This window comes from Phragmites australis, chromosome 3 (assembly GCF_958298935.1).
Source record: "Phragmites australis chromosome 3, lpPhrAust1.1, whole genome shotgun sequence".
NCBI lineage: Eukaryota > Viridiplantae > Streptophyta > Magnoliopsida > Poales > Poaceae > Phragmites > Phragmites australis.
The window spans coordinates 36,379,416-36,399,720 of NC_084923.1; the positions used below are offsets into that span (position 1 = coordinate 36,379,416).

Genomic DNA, 20,305 nt, shown 5'->3' on the forward strand with positions numbered 1-20,305 from the left:
ATGTTGTTTCTGTTGCTATTGTTCTGTTTTTTCGTTATGTTTGGACTTAACAATTAATTTAACTTTTGTTTTTTAAACTGTGACTTGCTATAATTTTTAAAATCAATCACTGTTACCCATTTAAACAGTGTGAGGCTGCAATTGCTTCATTTCTTTTCTCCTTAAGTTTTTTTTGGGGGGGGGGGGGGTGGGGGTGAGGGGGAGGGAATGTTGGATCATGAATCATTGTCTGATTTTCCTCCAGAATCAGTTTTAGTGGTGGTGATCAGTTAGTCGATCGACTGCACCCTGGGCAGCTTTCGCCGCATAAAGCTGATGGCAATGCCAATGCATCATGGACGATGGATGATAATAATGTAACAATCGGTGGAGGCAATCTTACGAAACTGAATCGCCTTTGGGCTTTAGGAAACAAATGGTCTATGGAAATTTGATTGATCCTCCCGGCTGTAAAGAAGAACAGTCGTCGGTACGCACTTGCAAGACCAAGGGCCCGTTTGAAACTTCGAATAGAGGAAATTCTAGAAGCTGCTTAAGTAATCCTTCCATCTATACTCGCCTTAAACTATTGAAAATTGTAACCGCGTATCGGGATTATTTCATCATGCGATCTCTAATTCCCGGGTTTGTATGAATGTATTCGATGCGTAGCGATTTTCCTGAAGCTGTTCTTGGATTGCCACTGCTTCCTGGTGGCCTTGAAGGAAGGTTCTTTGATCATCCACAAATAGTGCATAGCCGTTATGAGAAAGAGGAGATCACCAATTTTGTGCTCAGGTGGTCTGATTGTTCGTGTACGCTTTGGCACGACTATATGGGACCTCTTCTACTCATAATCTGGCATCAAACAGTGCTACTTTGCTACATTGTAGTGCTGAAGTTAGTTGCCTGTATATCGCTACAACAATTGCATGCATGCATTCTTCAAAATAGTAGTTGTGCATGCCTACGTTTTCGCTGATTCTCGAGGTTGTTGTACAGACTGACCCGTTCAGTTGTAATTGGCGTCATCGGCAATTCCTGTCTGTACTGTACTAGTTTGTCCTGCTTTGTGTCGGGCATCATATATATCGTTCCTTTGTAATAGCTTGTCCTTTTTAGTGTGGTGATTAAAAACTAAATATATGCTAGTTATTCGTTCACTTGGCGGTAATATTAGCAGAATCAATCGGGTGGAGGCATCAGATCTACATCTACCAAGTGGTTGATAGCATCACACAACAACCAGACGACTTGCAGGCCCAGTTGCCCTCTCCTCAGTGTGGATCTGGATCAGTAGGTTAGAAGGTGTGTTTTTCTCGTGGCTTTTTTCTTTTATTTTGCGGAATCTGTTATGTTTACACGGTTTGTCTTATCCTATAATTAGTTTTTTATGCCTTTCACTAGGTGCCATAGTATAGTGCTGAACTATGTTTCTTCTCTCCATCTATTAATATATAACAGGCTTACCATCGTTTAAAAAAAGAGCATTTTTACGGTGTTCTATACTACCTGTAGGCAGGAGTTAGTATAAATTTAATCTGACCGTCCACGTGATTGGACATTTATGTAATTACGACAATAATGTTAATATTTAACCAACATACCATTGAAGGGCACCATAATCTTTTTTTTATATATCTAATCCTCAAACAATCCTTCAACTAAATTATCAGCATTCAGACAGTCTAAATATTAAACCTATGAATTTGCACGATATAACTAGCATGCTATTTCTTTTTTTCCAAAAATACCCTTATACTACATATACTCCTCTCATATAGTACTCATACTAGCTCTAAATAATATGTATTATTCTAACCAATCTAGATCATCCGATCCCAAAAAATAGATGACTTAAGTTCCTCCAAAATCACTGTAGAATTTTTCTAAAAAAAAACCCGGACGACTTGGCTCACTAGCAACTAGAGGAAAAGGAAAACCGAATAATTTTCATAGGGCTTTTCATCTATGCTTTGGACACTCTCTCACCTCAGCCACTAATAATCGAAGTCTCAAAATGCACCAAAAGCTTCGAGATCACGTTGTAGAAAATGCGACGCGACGACAAGCTTTTCAACACGTAATCGGAGCAGTAGGTAGGCTTATTACCTTGTATGCACGAGTTATGCTCTATTTTGCTTTAATTGACTAGTCCATTTTGCATTATTTTAAGTATGGGAGAAAGTCATAATATGTATACTATTACACAATGTTTAAAATTATCCATGTGCTGCATCATACATTGCATCAGCTATTTTCTAGTCTATATAATACAATGAGTTGTCTTGCTTCGCATGGTTGCAAATACAACTTCACTTTGACGATCAATATGAAAAAGACATCTAAGTGAGACACACAGAATAGGAACCATACACTGACTTCAATGCGAAATATACTGTCATATTTTATCTGGCTTTTGTGATTTATAACAAAGTGGTGCAATATAAACTACGGCTAATACGTACTTAAAAGACCACATCAATGCTGAAAATATATAAGATGTTCCATGGTTTAGTATATCCCGGGGCCGTAGATTATTGTGCGCTCTCTGACAAAATTTCCCGGATAGATTTAGCAGGTGAGCACGTCATTGAAAAGATTTATGAACTATTTGTGTCCTTTTCGATGACCAGATCTGAAAGCGATGCACAAGTTTACAATCTGGAAAAGCTAAGCTTCTATAATATTGCAAAAAAAATTCCCAATTAATACATAAAAACAGTAAGCGTCAAGGCTTCTTTTGAGCAAATAAAAAAAAAAGATTCAAGCACTACTCTAGATTTTTTTTCTTTTGAGGATTACGCTGGATTTTCTTTTGAGGATTACTCTGGATATTATTTTTTTCAAATTGTTTATGCAGGAGAAAATTGTTTTTAGGAGCAATTGTTGAAATGAATTTTAAAAGTTTGATGTGTCTACGAGTTGCTCTAGTATTTTAAAAAAAATTGCTTGTACTATATGAGTGGACGTTGACTATGATAATTAACCAAATGACCCGTCTAGAAATTAAACTGATTAGTGATTTTCTTGCTTATGCAATCAAGGCATCCTGATAAGATTGTACTTGGTCATTGTACCAGCAATACCAATTCTTATTTCAGGATTAAATAAGAAATGATAGCAGCAGATTAAATATGAAATGAAGGGACTAATTGATTTTGTTTTGTTAAAGTCTTGTAGAGAAGAAAGTAGAGCGGTCAAGGGTGATTCACAAACTGCAGCGAGGGATAATTTTCGAAGGATGTTTTTGTCGAAATTCAAAGGCTGTTTTCTGTTTTTAGCTAATGTTTAGGGGAGGAAAAAGGCAATGCATTTTGCTTGTAGACCAACTCTGACATCCCACGTGCTCAAAGAGAAATCCATCGTATTCAAAGACACCTTGCACATGCAAATCTAAAATGTTTTCTTTTTCTTGTAGTGGCATGAATATAATACTCTCAATCGAAGAACTCATTTTTGTAAACTCAAATATTGACAATCAGATGCCTTTTCAATACTTGCAACTGAACACGTGTTTCACACTTGTTGAATTAATCCAAGATATAGCAATATAAATAAGTAAAAAAATATAGTATAACAAAAGAGATATTTGCATACACGAAATTTACAACATGATCATGTAATTTCAAGAGAGAGGAGGGGACTGCATCGTCCAGAGTTGCTCATTCGTAGCAATATTGTGAGAAGGATAAGATAATGACTGATTTATGAGGAAATGAAGACAATTCTCAAATAGTACCTTAGTGTAAAGACAACGCAAAGGAGTTGACCTCCCTAGAACATAGCGTGGAGGCGACATACGGGTGGAGGCGCATCCTCTGGAGAACTCGACACTATAGGTGAAGTGTGGGAGACGACACACTCTCTGGAAAAACCTGACGACGAATGTATGGAAGATAAATATTAAACATCTGAGTATGAAAGGCAAATAATAAGATACTGAATGTATTTTTTGAATATATGGAAGGCAAATATTGGACGTCTTGATATGGAAGCCAAATAATGAGAGATTAAATGCTTTTTTGGAAGGAGGAACCGGATCTAACTTTGCACTGTGGCTCACACTAATAGCATGGCTAGCCTCGCTGCAATATTTGTCATGACAATATTTGATTAATTGTATTTTATATGGACTCTTTATTTAGGTATTTGATTTTTATAATAATTTAATTTTTCTAAGCTATATCGGATATGGATCATTCTTTTTTCTATTCTAACCCCAATTTCAATTATTATTTATTTTATCTTATTTGGATTCTTTATTTAGATATTTTGCTTCCCAAATTGTATGGAAATTGAGCTGCTAATTTTTCATAATTTTTAATTTCGAATTTAGCTATTTATTAATCATATTTGATATAGACTTCTTAATTTAATCTAAATCGTTAGATGTTCATAAAATTGAGTGATCTAGATTCTTTTTTTTATTAACGTGATAATTTTATGGCCTTGAGAGCGAATATGGTGACTCTTTTAACACTCAAATAATAATATAGTATATTGTTGAGCCTAAAAATTTCTTTTATCTTCATTTAAAAAAATCTTTTATCTAGGAACATGTATAAATGTAAGGTAGGGTCCTCACAAAAAATAAAATAAAAGTTAAATGTAAGTTAGGAGAAAGAGGAATTCTGAGAATTAGAACTAGACTTGATATAGAACGGACTCTATCAATTATCTCAAGTTTCATTTGTCGCAAGCTTAGCCAAAAGGTTACTAAGAAAGTTTTGGCTAAGCGGTTGAAGAAAGGGAAGCAATATCTACACTTCAACACTTTAAAGCGCGCTCTCTCTCTCCTTCCAAATATGTAGATCCAGACACACCAGCACTCTTTTGGGGTACTCCATACACATGCAAATGTGCAATGTTGGACGTACACCAAAATATCAGCCCTGGTATATACTATGCATCCAAGTGTGACACACGAAATTAAATTCCTACCAAAGAAAGACCCGAGCCTAGCAAATTATCAACCATAGAAGTAACTTCTCTAGCAATCAATCAAGCACAAATACACCAATAATAAATTAATAATTGACTACTTTTAAATTATACCCATAAAAATCCAAGCCCGATTGCACATTACACTAAACTATCTCCCTATCGCTAGCTAGGCTAGTACGATACATGTGCAGTTGTGCACCACGAGCAGACCAGATCACATCACGTCGACGTAGGAGGAGTTGCAGAACTCGTCGCCGCCGGCCAACTCGTCCTCCAGCTCGTCGACCAGCCTGGACCCTCCGGTCTCGAACCGCTCTATCCTGGCCCCTCGTTTCGTCACCTCCTCGTCCTTGTCGTCGAACCCGACGCAACTCCGCGCGCTGAACTCCCGCAGCTCGCCGCAGCCGGAGAGGATGGCGAGCAGCTGTTGCTTGGGCAGGTAGGACCTGTCGAGGCACAGCGACCGGAGCCTGGGCAGGGAGCTCGCCAGGGCCGCGGCGTCCTCCGGCTTGATGGCCCCGGAGATCTTGAGGCTGGTGAAGTTTGGGCAGTGCAGCGCGAGCTGCGCGGCGAGAGCCGGGAAGCAGGAGGACGGCTTGGCGTCGAGATCGAGGTGCTCCAGAAGCGGCCACCGCGGGATGAGCTCCGGCAGGCGCGCCTCGTCGCAGGACGGCACCTGCGGGAGCGCCAGCCGTCGCAGTGTCGGGCAGCTGCATCGAATCGAAGCGTTTGATGAGAAGTTGTAGTGAGACCGAGGGTCGTGGTGTTCTTGTGCGCGTCGATCGCGCGATGAGACGAGACACGATCGAGAGGACGAGCACGTACCGGATCGAAATGTGGTCGAGGTCGGCGGCCGGCGACGCGAGCAGCGGCGGGAGCGCGAGATCGGCGGCGGATCCCCCGGCGCGCGCGACGCAGAGCCTGAGGAGCCCGGCGAAGGTGAACCGCTCGACGCCGTAGCGGCGCGCGAAGGCCGCCGCGAGCGCGCCCCACGGCATGAAGCGCGCGACGTGGTCGCGGCGCAGGTCGAGCGCGCGCCACAGGGACGTGTCGGCAGCCGCGCGGCGCCACCCGCGGCACACGAGCGGGGCCGCGGCGGCCAGGTCCTCGAGGTCCAGGCGCCGGAAGACGTGCACCAGGCAGTCCGTCTCCATGTCGGCCCACGGCGCCGCCGCCGCCGCCGCAACGCTCGCACACTCCCGGATGGCCGTCGCCATGGCGGCGAGGAGGAGGAGAAGGCTCCTACTTGTTGGGGGATCACCGATGGACAGGGGAGCTGCCGAGTTAACGGTGACGTGGTGGTGGTGGACTTGAGAATTGAGAGAGACCGAGCGAGGCGGTTGCCTTTATAAAGCGGGAAGAAGGCAAAGGCAGATTCCGACAAGGGGGGCTGCTCTTCTTCACCTTAGCGCACGTGCCACGCCACGGACCATTCCTTTTCTTTTCTTTTCTTTTTCCTTTCTTTTGTTTTCATCTTTGGTCGTTGCATTGCATCTGCCGTCACGCCCTTCTCTCCCCAAAACACTTCGCTGGTACAGTAAAAGAATTACTGATGGCCACTGCAGTCGGACGTGAGCCCAAGCGGCAGGGAACTCGATCGGACGGGCCTGAGAGGCCAATCCTTTCTCCCACTCGCCTCCTTTCTTTTGGGCGAGATTGCCTCTCGATCTCATCAGCTGGGTTCGTTTCCCCACCTAAAGATCCCTAGCTTCCCCTTTTCGAAATTTCACCGCAATCCTAGGAAATTTTGAGGACGCAAAGAAATCTGTACCTCCAAATTTCGTGACTGGTTCTTGGTCGGGGAGCACGCCGGGGCGCGCCAATGGTGCGGGGCCTGAGCGTCACAAGCCGACGCTCGCGCGGCGGGCGTCCATGTCTGGCAGCCAGAGTGCGGACGACTGCACCTCGTGACTTCGAACGTCCAGCAAAAAGAAGAAAAAAAGAAGGAACGGATCGGTGCATGCCGCCTAGCTAGTGGCACTAGCAACTAATGATAAGGGAGTATTAGGTCACTATTAATGTTAGTTTCTCAGATATTAATAAAATATTTATTTAAAAAGATGGTGTGATAAATAATTTAAAGATGAAAGAGAAAAAGTTTGTTCTTACTGAACAAACTAGTTTTTTTAGCAATCCTACATAATTATGAGATAATAAATTGTATTAGGAGATATAAAAAACTAGCAACATATTGTAAGTTTGTATATTAATAATAATGTCTTACTCTTTTTTCTTAACATATCAATTAAGAGACCAGACATTGACAGTGATCTTATGGGTAAGTGCTGCTGGGTGCTACTGTTGTTCACACTTGCATGGCAAGCTGGGTGGTTAACTCGTGTGGGGTACATCGATAAAGCCGCCAGCTTAAGCATTGGACCACGACGGAATATGAACGCAGAGAGATTCGGTTGCTTCTGCGTGTCTCCGTCGGAGGTATCCGGACGTTTCGCTCCCACATGCGTGGTCACGGGCATCAACAACCCCCAAAATGGGTCGAGGGAATAATTAGTAGACTCGTGAGGAAATGTATGGTTCATGCCCCCAAAGTTTTGCTGCCAACAAGACTAAGTAGTCAGATAATTACTTCATCCGGTTACCAATAAACGTGCTTTTGAGTATGGATGCAGTTTCTTTAGGTCATCTTTAACAGATATTTAAAAATTTATCTTTATAATCCTATTATAACATCTGCTATTTTTTTTTATCTCTAACACATACCCTATTTACTACATTCTATTAATCTCCTCCTCTCTCGAACCCACAGGCATACTCAGGAATTAGTAATACGGACTCCTCAAAGCATCGGCAAATTTACCTCCAACTAGCTGCTATTGTCACGGCCGTAACACTGTAGCATTGGATACGAGGTCTGTTGGAGGACGATGCGGCTACTGGCAAACGGCAAATCACGCTCAACAGTGATACCGTATGAGGATACCGATTCCGTTGGAGTGGTATTACCTTTTCTATTACTTTTTGTTGTAATATATTGATAAAATACAGTGACAACATATTATTATATAAGTATTTTTTAAGATAAATTTATTTATATTATTTTTAAGTATTCAAACTGATTATAAAAATAATTTGTGCTAAAGTTTAGAACGATTAACTATATGCAACCTAAATAACTTCTGAGTTAACGAACCATACATGCGAAAGTCAATTTGAGTTAGAGCTGATTATATAGCTTGGAAATCAAACCTGTCTGCTCTCTAATTCTGGACAGCCAGCTACCACTCCTATTGAAATTCTATTGCTTTCCTTGTCACTATTGTCATACTGTTGAGCAAACCCCATCGTCGAAAAGAAGCTACAGTCATGGCCTAGCTATATACTAGCATCTCTCTCCTCCATGGTAGCCTGGTAGGTACCCAGCTACACAGTGTGACCAATGAGCAATAGAGTTTAGCATTGAAAAATATAGTAAATACAAAATGAGGTAGGAGCTTATAGTTATAGCTATTCTCATTTCCTAAAAGAACAAATAAAAAATAAGCATGAACGCTCTGATTGAGTTCTCATTGTTTGACGAGAGAAATTGCGGTCTTCAAAGGCGGAAAGAACCTTGCAATGGTCAAAATTCGGACGGCACACGTTCTTAGATCCGGTCATGACAGCTCAAATTGAAAAGACCGTTTGCTGAGTAAACTATTCACTCCGTTTGAAAGTAGTGTGAAACTCAGGAACAAAGAGCAAAAGATTGAACATTGTATGACCAAGCGTGTTGTGTTTCTACGCTGTTGAAAAACAAGCTGTGTGTAAATCCTATAGCACTGTTTTTGTGCAAACAAGTTTGCTGTTGCATATCGATTTCGTCAAGACGTGCACAACCGGATTTTAGGAACATTTTTGCCTAAAGCATGCTGTTAGCCCCACGAATTGATTTGAGCATCCATACTGAGCACACTATCATAGAAACATTATCTGCAGCTGAGATTTATGAAACATTCCAATAGAGCTGAAAGATACATGATCATAATTTACAGTAGTTGTTATTTTCCACTAAGATATTTTTTTAAACCATAGTACAACACGTAGACGTACAAACATACTTACCACAACACGTACTCACGTATTGTCTATTGGATACTGGAGATTCAGAGCTTGAAGATTGATGATGTCATCACATACGTCTCACTGTTAACGGATACGTCACCTAACGTTGAAAGAAAATTTTGTTTTGATGATACATATAAGGAGCAAACTTATAATTTAATCGCTGATAAATAGAAGTATAATCACCTTCACTAATCACCTAAACTAAGACTTGTTTCTCTCGGGCTGAGGTCATTGTTACTTGACCACATACACATGCACGAGACCTGACCAAAACGCCCAGAAACACACGCCACTTCTAGAAGCTAACAGGGTTGGTGTTTTGTTGGAAAGAAAGAGGAAATCGGGCCCCTCGATGGTCAAGTAAATTTTCTCCAACAAATGAATTAACAAATCCACATATGTTCCTCCCAGGGCCTACCAAATCAAATGGAGATGAACAATCTCTCACATGAACACGTAACATTTGTACAGATGCGTCAAATTCGTCCAACGGCCAACGCACGCTGTTTCGCCACGCATTTGCCAAACAAATTCAAACTCGGTCGTTTTCTCCCACTGAATCAAAGTTAAATCGATCAAGACCATGCTGTATGGATAGGACAGGTTAAAATTTCTGAGGTCATTCTTTGGAAGAAAAAGTTTCCGAGGTCATCCAGGTCGCGTACGTCTTCTAGAAGCTGGTTTCTTCTTCGCTACGAATATGATGCAACATTTTGCTCTCAAGCTTAAAGTGAATATTTTGTTTCTTGCAGAGTTGGCGACCCATTTTTTGTTGCCCCGTTCGTACCAATTTGCGATGCGTGCGAACTTGTCATGACTCCCGATCGATCACAAATCACAAGCAACAAAACCTCGAGTAATTCATTAGGAAATCGATGAATGGGATTACGGTTCGTGTGTTTCCAATTGAACTTGGTAGGGAGATCTAGTATCTATACTAGCGTAATACAGGATAGTCACGCCATCTGTGAGAGACTTGTCGTGAGGTGTAAACTACACACCTGATACCTGTATTCGATCGTCAGCCAAGAACTCAAGATGCCCCATTTATTTTGACAAATCAAAAGGAAGAACAGTATGTGCTACTGGGAGTTTGCAAATTATTAGTGGACAGGGCATATTAGTGGACAATTTGCAAATTATTAGGGAGAGAGAAGAAGAGGAAGAGGGAAGAAGAGTAAGAGAGGAGCCTCTTAGTATCTCTTGTTTTTCACCTCTGTTAAAAATTTTATGTTTTCTCTTCTTATTTTTAAAACTATGTGTATCTTTTTTAGAGGTCAGAGTGTTCTCAGTGCGATTGTATCACTTTGATATAATAATCTGAGATCAATAAAACCTTTCTTTATAAAAAAAGAGAGTAAGAGAGGTGGATGAGCTTTTCATATTTGGCTTTTCTGCATTTGCCATATCATAGAGGCATATATGCAGTTAGCGGTTGGCGTCAAATCATATATAATCTGTTTCATCAGCCCTCTTAAAACGAAAAAGAAAAAAAACAGAATTTAGTTTGTGAGAGGTAGCGATAGATATTGGTTTGCATCCTTTTGCGAAAAGCTAGGAGCTGGTTAATCAGCCTTTCACTTTGAGGCAGCCATGTCCGTCTGTTTCCCATCATCAGCGCCGGGAGAAAAGGTGAGGTCTTTCTTTAATCTCTCTCTCTCCGCCAACCCTTTGGCAAAGCTTGAGGGCTGTCGCTGCTGTGGCACAATTATGGAGCAAGTAGTAACTGTCACTTGGCAAAGCTAGGTAGAATAATGCGAAGCTAGCTAGGTAGAATAATGCGCGCGCGGGTAGTTGATTAGCACTTGATTAGATTAGATGCATTTTCAATTTTGTGGACAGATCAAGATATCGAGTTGGTCGATGCGACACAGATAGGTTCTCGATCGGACGGATCACTTTCCAGGTACCTGCGAGGGAGCACAGGTTCCAGCTTGAGGCCTCTTTTGCATATTTTTATAGGAATTTTGGAGAATTTTAATCCTTAAATTTTTTTACTATAAGGGCACTTTGGAACAAAGGAATCTATTTGTCAAATTCTTCTAAAAATACTATAGAATAGCTTCTTTTATAAGAATTTTGGAGGAATTGTAACATGAGATCTAACCTCATGCATGGAAATTTCTTTTGTGTCTATCTCTCATCTAATTTTTTTTATGTTTTTCTATGTTCTATCCAAATGATTATTCATGCAGTTTTCCTATATTTTTCTATTCCATTGGATTCAACGTGCTAGGGTATTTCAATCATGTGTTTTTCCTATTTTTTATTTTAAGAATCCTATGTTCCGAAAAGGTCCTAGCTGACTGCTGCTCCTTGTCTTGCTGTGTTTTGTTCTGCTCCTCAAGATGATCAACTGGGACTTGCTCCACTATCATTATGTTACTACTAGTGAGCAGTGTCCAATAAGGATTAAGGATGTGCAAAGATGGACTCTTAAGGCAGGTTAGGCAGGGAGAGTGTCGGATGGGCCGGCCTGGCCCATCAAAACACCCGCGTCACATCACATGCCAGGCGGCCCAGTCAATCTGACCAGGCTATCGATCCTTTTTTTATTTTTTAAATAAAAACTGCAAATATATACTGTTTTGAAAAATTACAAATCTAAGACTATATCGCCGTTGAAAGCCTTCTAACGGGAAATAGGTTTTAAAATAAAAGATATTTTATTTTAATGCTCTCAAAACTCAAAACACTATCGAAATAATCATAAAAAATTCTAAAATAATTTTATTGTGTAGAGGATACTATCATTTAGCTCTTCAAAAATTATCAACAAAAACAATTACTTGTGCAACGATCACTGAAATTTATCTATTTTATTTCTCATTGTACAAATCATATTTTTGTCTGAAAGTTTTTAAAGAGCTAGTTGATGACATCCTATACACCATAAATTTTTTTCAAAATTTTTAATGACTATATCAATAGTGTTTTGAATTTTGAGAGTATTAGAATGTAATATTTTTTATTTTTAACCATGTCGTCCGTTGTAAGAGCGACAAAGTATAAATTTGTAATTTTTTTCAAAACAGATTCCCAGCCTCTCTCTGTTTCATTCCAGATCGCTGCTGCAGGCTGCACTCATGACTCACGAGATGGATGCATGATGACATTGTTGAGAAAACGTTGTCGAGTGTAGTCTAGCGATCTCTTGAAAGAACAGTTGCAAAAAGAAAGACACAATGTAGGGAAAGCCCTTCTCTTCTTTTTTATCTATGTTTACAATGAGGGATTACCTCCTATATATATAGTGCAGAAAATCACTAAAAGATATAATCGAATCCTTCAATAGATCGAGATGGGTTCACATTCGGTTGTGAATATTCAGATTTCCTAACACTCCCACTTAACACTTCTAGCGAAATGCATATGTCTCATCAAAACCCTCCAAAAACCCAGTGTAAAAAATTAAAAGAAAGAGCACATAGCTCGTGACATAGTCATATGAATTACCTCATTAAAAACCTTAACATGAGAAATTTCAGAAAAACTCATTTAAGCAAAAAAAAAAAGGAGTACAATCCACTCAGAATGCTTCATATAACTTTGCACACTTAATCTTTTTGACTAAAATTTAATTCCTCATATTGGTATTATGTGAAAATCGTCCACCTGAAATGTGCAACTCTCTAAACCTCATCATCTGATGCCACGAACACATTTTTCAAAACTAGATGCAGAGAGAGACTTAGTGAATAAATCTGCAAAATTTTTATATGACTTGGTATGCATTACCTTTATTCCATTCATCTTATACAATTTATGAGCATAAAGAACTTAGGGTTGATATGCTTCATTAAGTTGCTTTTCATATATCCCGATTGCACTTGTGCAACACATGTAACATTATCTTCATGGATAATAGTGAGGGTGTTAGTAGTGTTCAAACCATATGACTGTTAGATATGATTGATCACTCTTCTAATCCATATGCATTTCTATACGGCTTATATAAAACTATTATTTCTAAGTGGTTTGCCAAAGTATATATAAGTCTTTGCTTTGATGATTTCTAGGAAATTTCAGTTCCACTACATAAGAAAATATAGTCAGTATGTGATTTCGCTATATGCAGGTCTGATAGATACCTAGCTACTGCGTATTCAGTCAAACATAGGTCATGATTCTTTCTGTAGAACAGACCCATATCTTTGCTACCTTCTAAGTAACGCAGAATTTCTTTCATACCCTTTCAATGCCTTTTAGTAGGTTCTGCACTACATTAGGAATTTCGATCCTAATACTTCCTCCCCCTCTTCTCTAGGCCTATAGGGATCTTGATCTGCTTTTAATGATCTTCCAACCATGGGGGTTTTAGCGGGAAATAACTTTTCAAAATCAAACCGTTCTAAAACCTTCTGAATGTAGTTTGACTGATATACTAAAATTTCAAGCAGAACTTAGTTTTACCCAAATCTTTCATTTCAAATTCATACTTCAAGTACATACTTGCTTCTTCTATTTCTTATTTTGTACCGATGATACTCAAATCATCTTCATATGTAAAAATTCATTCTGAGACATGACCGTTTTAACCCATATAGTGACTTCTTCAATTGTACGCTATAAATGTGTCTATTTCTTCTTTCCTGATTCGACAATAGTATTCCTGCAGGTACCTTCCTATAAATGTCTAAATCAAGGCTCCTATAAAGATATGTAGTCACAACATCCATCAATTTCATTTTTATTTTCATTTTTAACTGTAGGTTGACTGCCATTGAGATTAAATATCTAAAGGTATTTCCGCCCTTCACCAGGGAATAAGTTACTTCATAATCAATACATAGTCGTTGAGTGAAACCTTGTGCCACTAGTCGTGCTTTGTACCTCACAGTTTTATTCCTTTAATTTCTATTACGAACAAAAACCCACTTGTATCCTACTGGTTTGATGTGGGGAGGTGTGCGACATACTGGCTCAAAAACCTCTCTTTTGCTCAGGTATAATAGTTCAACTTTTATTGCTTTCTGTCAGTCTTCCCAATCTAACCTCATTCTATATTTAGTGAGTGATGCAGGCTCAGGGTCATGATCTATAACTGTGGCAATTTTGTTTGCGAAGTATTTATCAACTATTGTGATGGCTTTGTTTCAGTATTCCCCTGAATTCACATAATTTATTGCTATTTCATCATGAGTTGTACTTTCTAGTGCTTCTACATCTTGCTCATTGTAATTTCTTACTGTTGAAGCAATATCCTTTAGTTTACCAGCGTCAATTTTAGCGCGCATTTTTGCTGATTTCTTCCTGCCTTGGAAGATTCAAATTTGGTATGCCTACTTCCTGAGATTTTATACTATCGTCAGGTCTCAACTCGCTCCCCTTCTTTTCCTTTGGGATCATTTTTATGATCGGCTGTGGTAAACTCTCATTTCCCACTTTCGTCAAACGTCTCCAGCTATTTGGGACTTGAGGAACCGAATTTCTTGTCCTTTATTTATTTTTCGGAGCTCCTAGTACAAGATGAGCGGCACCTTCTATTCATACTTCCACCTCTCTGGTGCATTGCACGCAGGCATATGCGACTTAGTCATGCTCTTCAAATCACAAAATGATCAGGCATATCGTTTGTTAATTTATGCAAAACAATAATTTTCTGCACTTCATCATTTGCTTCATTAGTGCGAGGATCATGTGCCACAATTCCTTCAGCTTGCCAAATAATTTCCTAACATTCTTCATCCAAGGTATATTTCCTCTCCCTAATGACAAAAAATTATTTTTTATCAAAAATGCAGTCAGCAAAGCGGGCCATATGCAGCTTTCCAGTTGTTGCTCCTGAATATCAGATTATGGATGCGGTCTCATAACCGACATATATTCCAGCTTTCCACAAAAGTCCCAAAGCGGTTCGTTGTGGCTATGGATGCGGTCTCATAACCGACATATATTCCAGCTTTCCACAAAAGTCCCAAAGCGGTTCGTTGTGGCGGCGGTATTGACACATAAACCATGCATTCAAATTTGCGTAAATGGAAATTTTTTGAAATTACCCCTTGCACTAGGAGGATTTTATAGGAGGATGGTCTATAATGAATGAGAGTAGCCGCATGTAAGATGCATGTCCCCAACATGTAGTAGGCAAATTACAATGATGCAACAAAGGTCTAGCAATGAATTTTATTCCTTTTATCAATGCTTCAGCTAGTTCATTCTGAGTGTGGACGTGCGGTATAGTATGTTCAACTTTAATTTTCATACCAGTGCAATAATCATTGAGCGCTTTAGAAGTAACTTCTCTAGTGTTGTCCATTCTGATGGATTTCACTCGATGGTCAGGAAAAATTATTCCTAATCTGTATGATCTGCGAGATCAACTTTGTAAAGGTGTGGTTATGGGTAGATAATAGACATTCATGCGACTGCTTCTAGGATACGTCTATTGATACCATAAAGTACCAAAATGGGCTAGAAAATGGCTGAATAGGACCACAAATATCCCTCTAGATTCGGTCCAGGAATGCAGAGATTTTATCTTATACCTTCAAGGTAGACAGTCTTATTATTAATTTCCCGGTAGCACATACAGGGTATACAAACTCTTCATAATTCGGATTTTTTTTACATTTATTCCGTGACCTTGTTTCTCATCAATTCTAAGACCAGGGTGACCTAATGTCATAGGGAGAATAATTCTGCATTGTGAGTGAACACCTTAGGTGCTTTAATGCGAGTATAGTACAAGTCACTGCTCATGTAGGGAAGTTTTTCTAGTATTCTTATTTCACTATCATACTTAGTGATGAATAGATGCTCCCTACCATCTTCTTCACCAATTTCTACATGTAAACCATTAGCGCAAACATCTTTAAAACTTAAGAAGGTTTCTTGTAGATTCGGGGTACAATAATGCTTCTTCAATGTACGAAGTAGTTCTTATAGGTAGTATGACTATGGCTCTTCCAGAATTTACTATATAATTATCACTACTAGTGACAGTTATCACTTTTTAGAGCTATTTCTAATAGATTGAAAATACACCTTTTCTCTTAAGTTGGTGTTTGTGATTCTACTATCCACAAAACATACTTCCCCCATATGGGCACCACACATATTCTATTAAATACCAAAAAATATTGTTTGCAGCTAAGCTTGCTCTTCTAGAGCTTCCATTCATTTACTCGATCCTTCTAAATTCAACAACTAAATGAACGGCTAATTACCCTAATTCTAGATAGTGTGCGAAATATTCGACCATTTCTTCTATAATGACTTTCTTTTCCGCTTCATCCTTCATGACATCTTATATGGCAGTAGAGTAGAACAAAGTAGAGACCTCTACATGATTCATTGGGAGGTCTTTTTACTGCCAGTGTGGGAGTATCATCAACTTCCATGTGAGATGCTTCCCTTTCAATTGCAGCTACTTTGTCTACTTCCATCCCCACTGTAATGGCGAGGTGTGCTTCTGGCTATTCTTTCTTCTTCTTCTGGTACGCTTCCACAACATGCTTTGGTGTTTTGCAGATTCTGGTTCTGCTCACCATATGGCTTGGCTTCTTTCTTTGTCTTGCCATTATCATCACTAGGCTTGACCTTGTCTGCTACCACTTTCCTTCCTCCCTTCCCATGCTTCTTATTGTGGTTCTTACGTGTTTTGAAAGAGCTGTGTTTCACTTTTAGGCCACTGCTCTTTCATTGTAGCTGGTATAAGAAGTTCTTGTTTATGGCTTCTTCATGAAGTTGTAACACGTCAATCAGTTCAGAATACTTCTTGTATTTTGATTGATGGTGATTGTATGCGGATTCTGCAGCATTCAGGTGGAAAGTAGAGAGAGTCTTCTCAATTTTCTGCTCTTCTGTGATCTCTTTCCCACAAAGACACAAGAGTGTGAAAATACGGTGAGCGTGGAGTTGTACTCTCTAACATGCTTGAAGTCACAGAAATGGAGCCGGACCCATTTTTGCTCTACAGTGGCTTGATGGTGTCCTTAAGGCGTTCAAAATGCTCTTGCAGTGCATCCCAAAGTACCTTAGTGCTGATCATTACCATGTACTCATCCTTCAAAGTGGGGGAGAGCTGGTGATAGAGAAAATGAAGTGCCTGAAATTCTCATCCACTGTTGAAACCATTGCACTACTTGTTCCTAGGCCAATGGCAGTGTAGAGTTTTTATCACTCCAAGTACAATTCGGACATTTGACGCCCAAGTGAGATAGTTGTGGCTATTTGCACTCAGCTCAGTGAACTCCTTGTTCATGATGCCATCCATCTTTATATTCAAATGACGCAATTATTACTAGTAGTAAAGTTGCATCATGTTGCTAAATTAGATTACTGCAAATTTTTCGATATTTTCTATGCTATTATATGAATAGTATTGAATTTAAATGCATATCATGCAATTTAAACAATAACAATAACATAGAAATAAATACTGCATAATTACTAATATAGATGCAAAATTCAAATTCTAAGGTATTTTTCTGCAAGAATACTTTCGGTGTTTTTCTGTAAAATTCTAGGGTTTATACGCAAAACTTCAGAATTTACGTAATTTCTAGAAACCACTGGATCTAATTTGCAAAATTTCTACATACCCTTTTTCTTTTCTATTTCAGCCTCTACATATTCTTTCTAATCGGTCCATCTTTCTTCTATTTTCTTATTCCGACCGATTCTCTTTTTTTATTAGGCCGACCTGCTAGCATTGGGCTGGCCCAGCCCATCCTAACCCACGAACCTCAATTCTTGTTCTAAGCTGTGAATGGGCTACCAGCCCATTTGGCCCAATCCACCCAGGGTTAGAGTTTTCACCCGGTGGTGGCTGCTGGGCCCATCTCGTGTGGGTGGCAGCGTGCTACTCGAGAAGCTCGTGTGTGACGACGGCTTCCGGCTGAGCACTATCATGGGTGAACGGATCCGAGTGGAATCGCGGTGTGGAGTGGCTTCTTGCCGATGGTGCCGATGGGAGGCGGTCGAGTGTGCCTAGGGTGGCGTTCTGCTAGCATTCCCTCGGTAGTAACGATGGCACATGCATGCGTTCATCACGGGCGATGAATGACCTCGCATGATCGAAATCCAATCGCTCCCAGTACACCATGTGTACGTACATACGTGCCATCACTTCCAGTACACACGGTCATGCATGCGTGCTCCATACAAGGATGATGACACTAACGATGGCGCAAGGCGGGCGGCAGCCCGGCCGCTTGCGAGCGGCGCAGCGTGTGCATCAGCATGGGCGTCGGCAAGGTGGCCGGTGCTGTGCTTCTGGCGCAGTGGGCGGCGGCTAGAAATCGGCAGCGCCGATTTACGGGTGGCAGTGGTGCATACAGACAGAACAACGGTGCATATGGCAGTGTTCTGTAGGCGACTGACATGGCAAAGGAGCGGCGCAAGTGCATGACACGTCTGGACCGACTGCTCATGGGTGGCACGTGGCTGTTGGCAGTGGCGCCGGCCAAGCCAACATGCCCGTGCAGCCAGCCGACAAGTGCTCTCCCCGCGTGATCTCGGTTTTTCCTCCGCCCAGCATCGGCCGTGATCAGGGGAACCTCATCGCAGGGGCGCCAGCCTGCAGGGTGGTACCTGGGGGCGCATCAGCTTTGGACTGGTGGAGTGATAAAAGAGAATCGATCGATACTGTTTATTGTGAGTACTATGTGTACATCGATTGCAATAAAAAACAGTAGCGATACAAATTGATCTATTATGATCATATTTTGAAATTCTTGTGAATAGATTCATGCCGTGTAGAGCATATAGTCTAGACCATGACCTACTCGTTTGACGACGATGTCGATATAGTACAGATTTGTTCTGTTAGCTTGATCTCTAGCAGAGCTTTGTGCTGATAACATGTTGAGAAACCGCTGCTACCGAGTGTGGTCCAGCGATATCTCGAGAGAATAATTGCAAAAAAGAGACACAATATAGGGGAAATATATTTTTTTCCATATATATTTATGATGATGGGTTACCCATATATATATAGAGTAAAAAAATTCTAAAAGATATAATTGAATTTTTTAAGAGATCGAGAGCCAATTGTGGATTGAGAATTTTCAGGTTTTCTAAGACCAACCTAACCCTACTCTGTTCCTCTTCGCTTGCACGGCAGGTCAATGCGGTCAGCGCCGCAGTACCTAGGCTGCAATTACAACACATGCATGCATTCCTCTATCTCCCCCACTCCTACCGTTCTAGGTGCAATGCGATACCTCCTCTTCTTCCAATACATAATTAGTCAATTCGATTCGATCGTGCTCTATATAATTAGTCATCGTCACTACTACTCACGCGTGCTAGCTCCATCATGGAACGCGCCTTGGCCGCCGCCGCCATCACTACATCGCTCCACCTCCTCGCGCTCTGCGGCGCATGCCCGTGCGCCGCCGCGCGGCCTCTGGGACGGCAGACCAAGACATCCGGGCCGACGACGACGTTGGAGCTCGCTTTGGCGCCGGCTGCTCAGCGGCGTGCCGCGGCCGACGACGCGGCCTCCAGGGCCGGGAAGTGGCTGCCGTTCGCGGCGCATGCACCACGTCCCGGAGGCGTTCTGGGCGCGCAGGCAGGTGCCGTGGGTGGGGGCGGGCGCGTCCCCGGCGCTGGGCGGCGAGGAGGAGCTCGTGCGGGAGCGGGAGTGGCCGTACGTGGTCGGCGGGACGACGACGCGGGCACGCGGCAGGAGCAGCTCGCCATGTGGGCGTCGCTGCTCAATCCCAAGGGGAAGGGGAGGCCGGCCACCGGCTGGCTGACGGTCCTAGGAATCGGCGAGGCAGCCTACGACGAGCAGACCAAGGCGTCGGACGCCGCGGAAGGGACGACGGATCAGGTGGACGACCCGGCGGCCGGCGGCGTGCAGGTCGGCCAGGCCAAGTTGGGGTTCTACTGGGGGAACAATGGCAAGTGACGAAGAGAACGTGAGCATCGGCTCTGCTGCTGCATGCTGCAGCAGACTGGGGGCAATATTTATCGACCTGACAATTTCCTTTTAAATAAAATAAAATAAATTCTTTGCAACACAATTTAGAAAAAAAGTAGTATGGTTGGTAAATGTAGAACTTTTTTCTGAAGATATATGGAAGTAGTCCATATTGGACTCTCTACACTCTGAAGCGAATAGCTTGTGATAGTGTTGGCGCACCTATATCTTGTAGAAGAGATAAGATATTTGGCATTTTTAAAAAAATTAATGGAATTAGTGAAATACAACAATCTAATATTTTTTAAGGGTACATAAGGAACACATATTATTCATGCACTCTACACTCACACCACATATACGTGTATACGAATGTTCATACACATGTTAGAAAGGTATTAAAAGACTCGAGACCTTCAACACACGAAAACATACAGTAAC

General features: G+C 41.2%; 1 protein-coding gene and 1 pseudogene across 1 annotated transcript; one reads left to right on the forward strand and one right to left on the reverse strand.

Annotated features, from left to right (window-relative positions):
• Positions 1–4,948: 4,948 nt before the first annotated feature.
• On the reverse strand, positions 4,949–6,227 carry LOC133912924 (F-box/LRR-repeat protein At3g48880-like). Its single transcript, XM_062355905.1, has 2 exons — positions 5,752–6,227; positions 4,949–5,636 (listed from the first exon to the last, which is right to left on the reverse strand). The coding sequence occupies exons 1-2, from the start codon at positions 6,141–6,143 to the stop codon at positions 5,141–5,143; spliced, it is 888 nt and encodes a 295-aa protein (XP_062211889.1). The 5' UTR covers positions 6,144–6,227; the 3' UTR covers positions 4,949–5,140.
• Positions 6,228–19,255: 13,028 nt separating this feature from the next.
• On the forward strand, positions 19,256–19,852 carry LOC133912925 (uncharacterized; annotated as a pseudogene).
• The last annotated feature ends 453 nt before the right edge of the window (positions 19,853–20,305 follow it).

Bases quoted from the DNA above. Each gene is read 5' to 3' on its own strand.
- LOC133912924 (XM_062355905.1), bottom strand. From the start codon at position 6,143: ATGGCGACGGCCATCCGGGAGTGTGCGAGCGTTGCGGCGGCGGCGGCG. The intron at 5,637-5,751 runs GTACGTGCTCGT...GATTCGATGCAG, and splicing joins CTCGACCACATTTCGATCCG to CTGCCCGACACTGCGACGGC.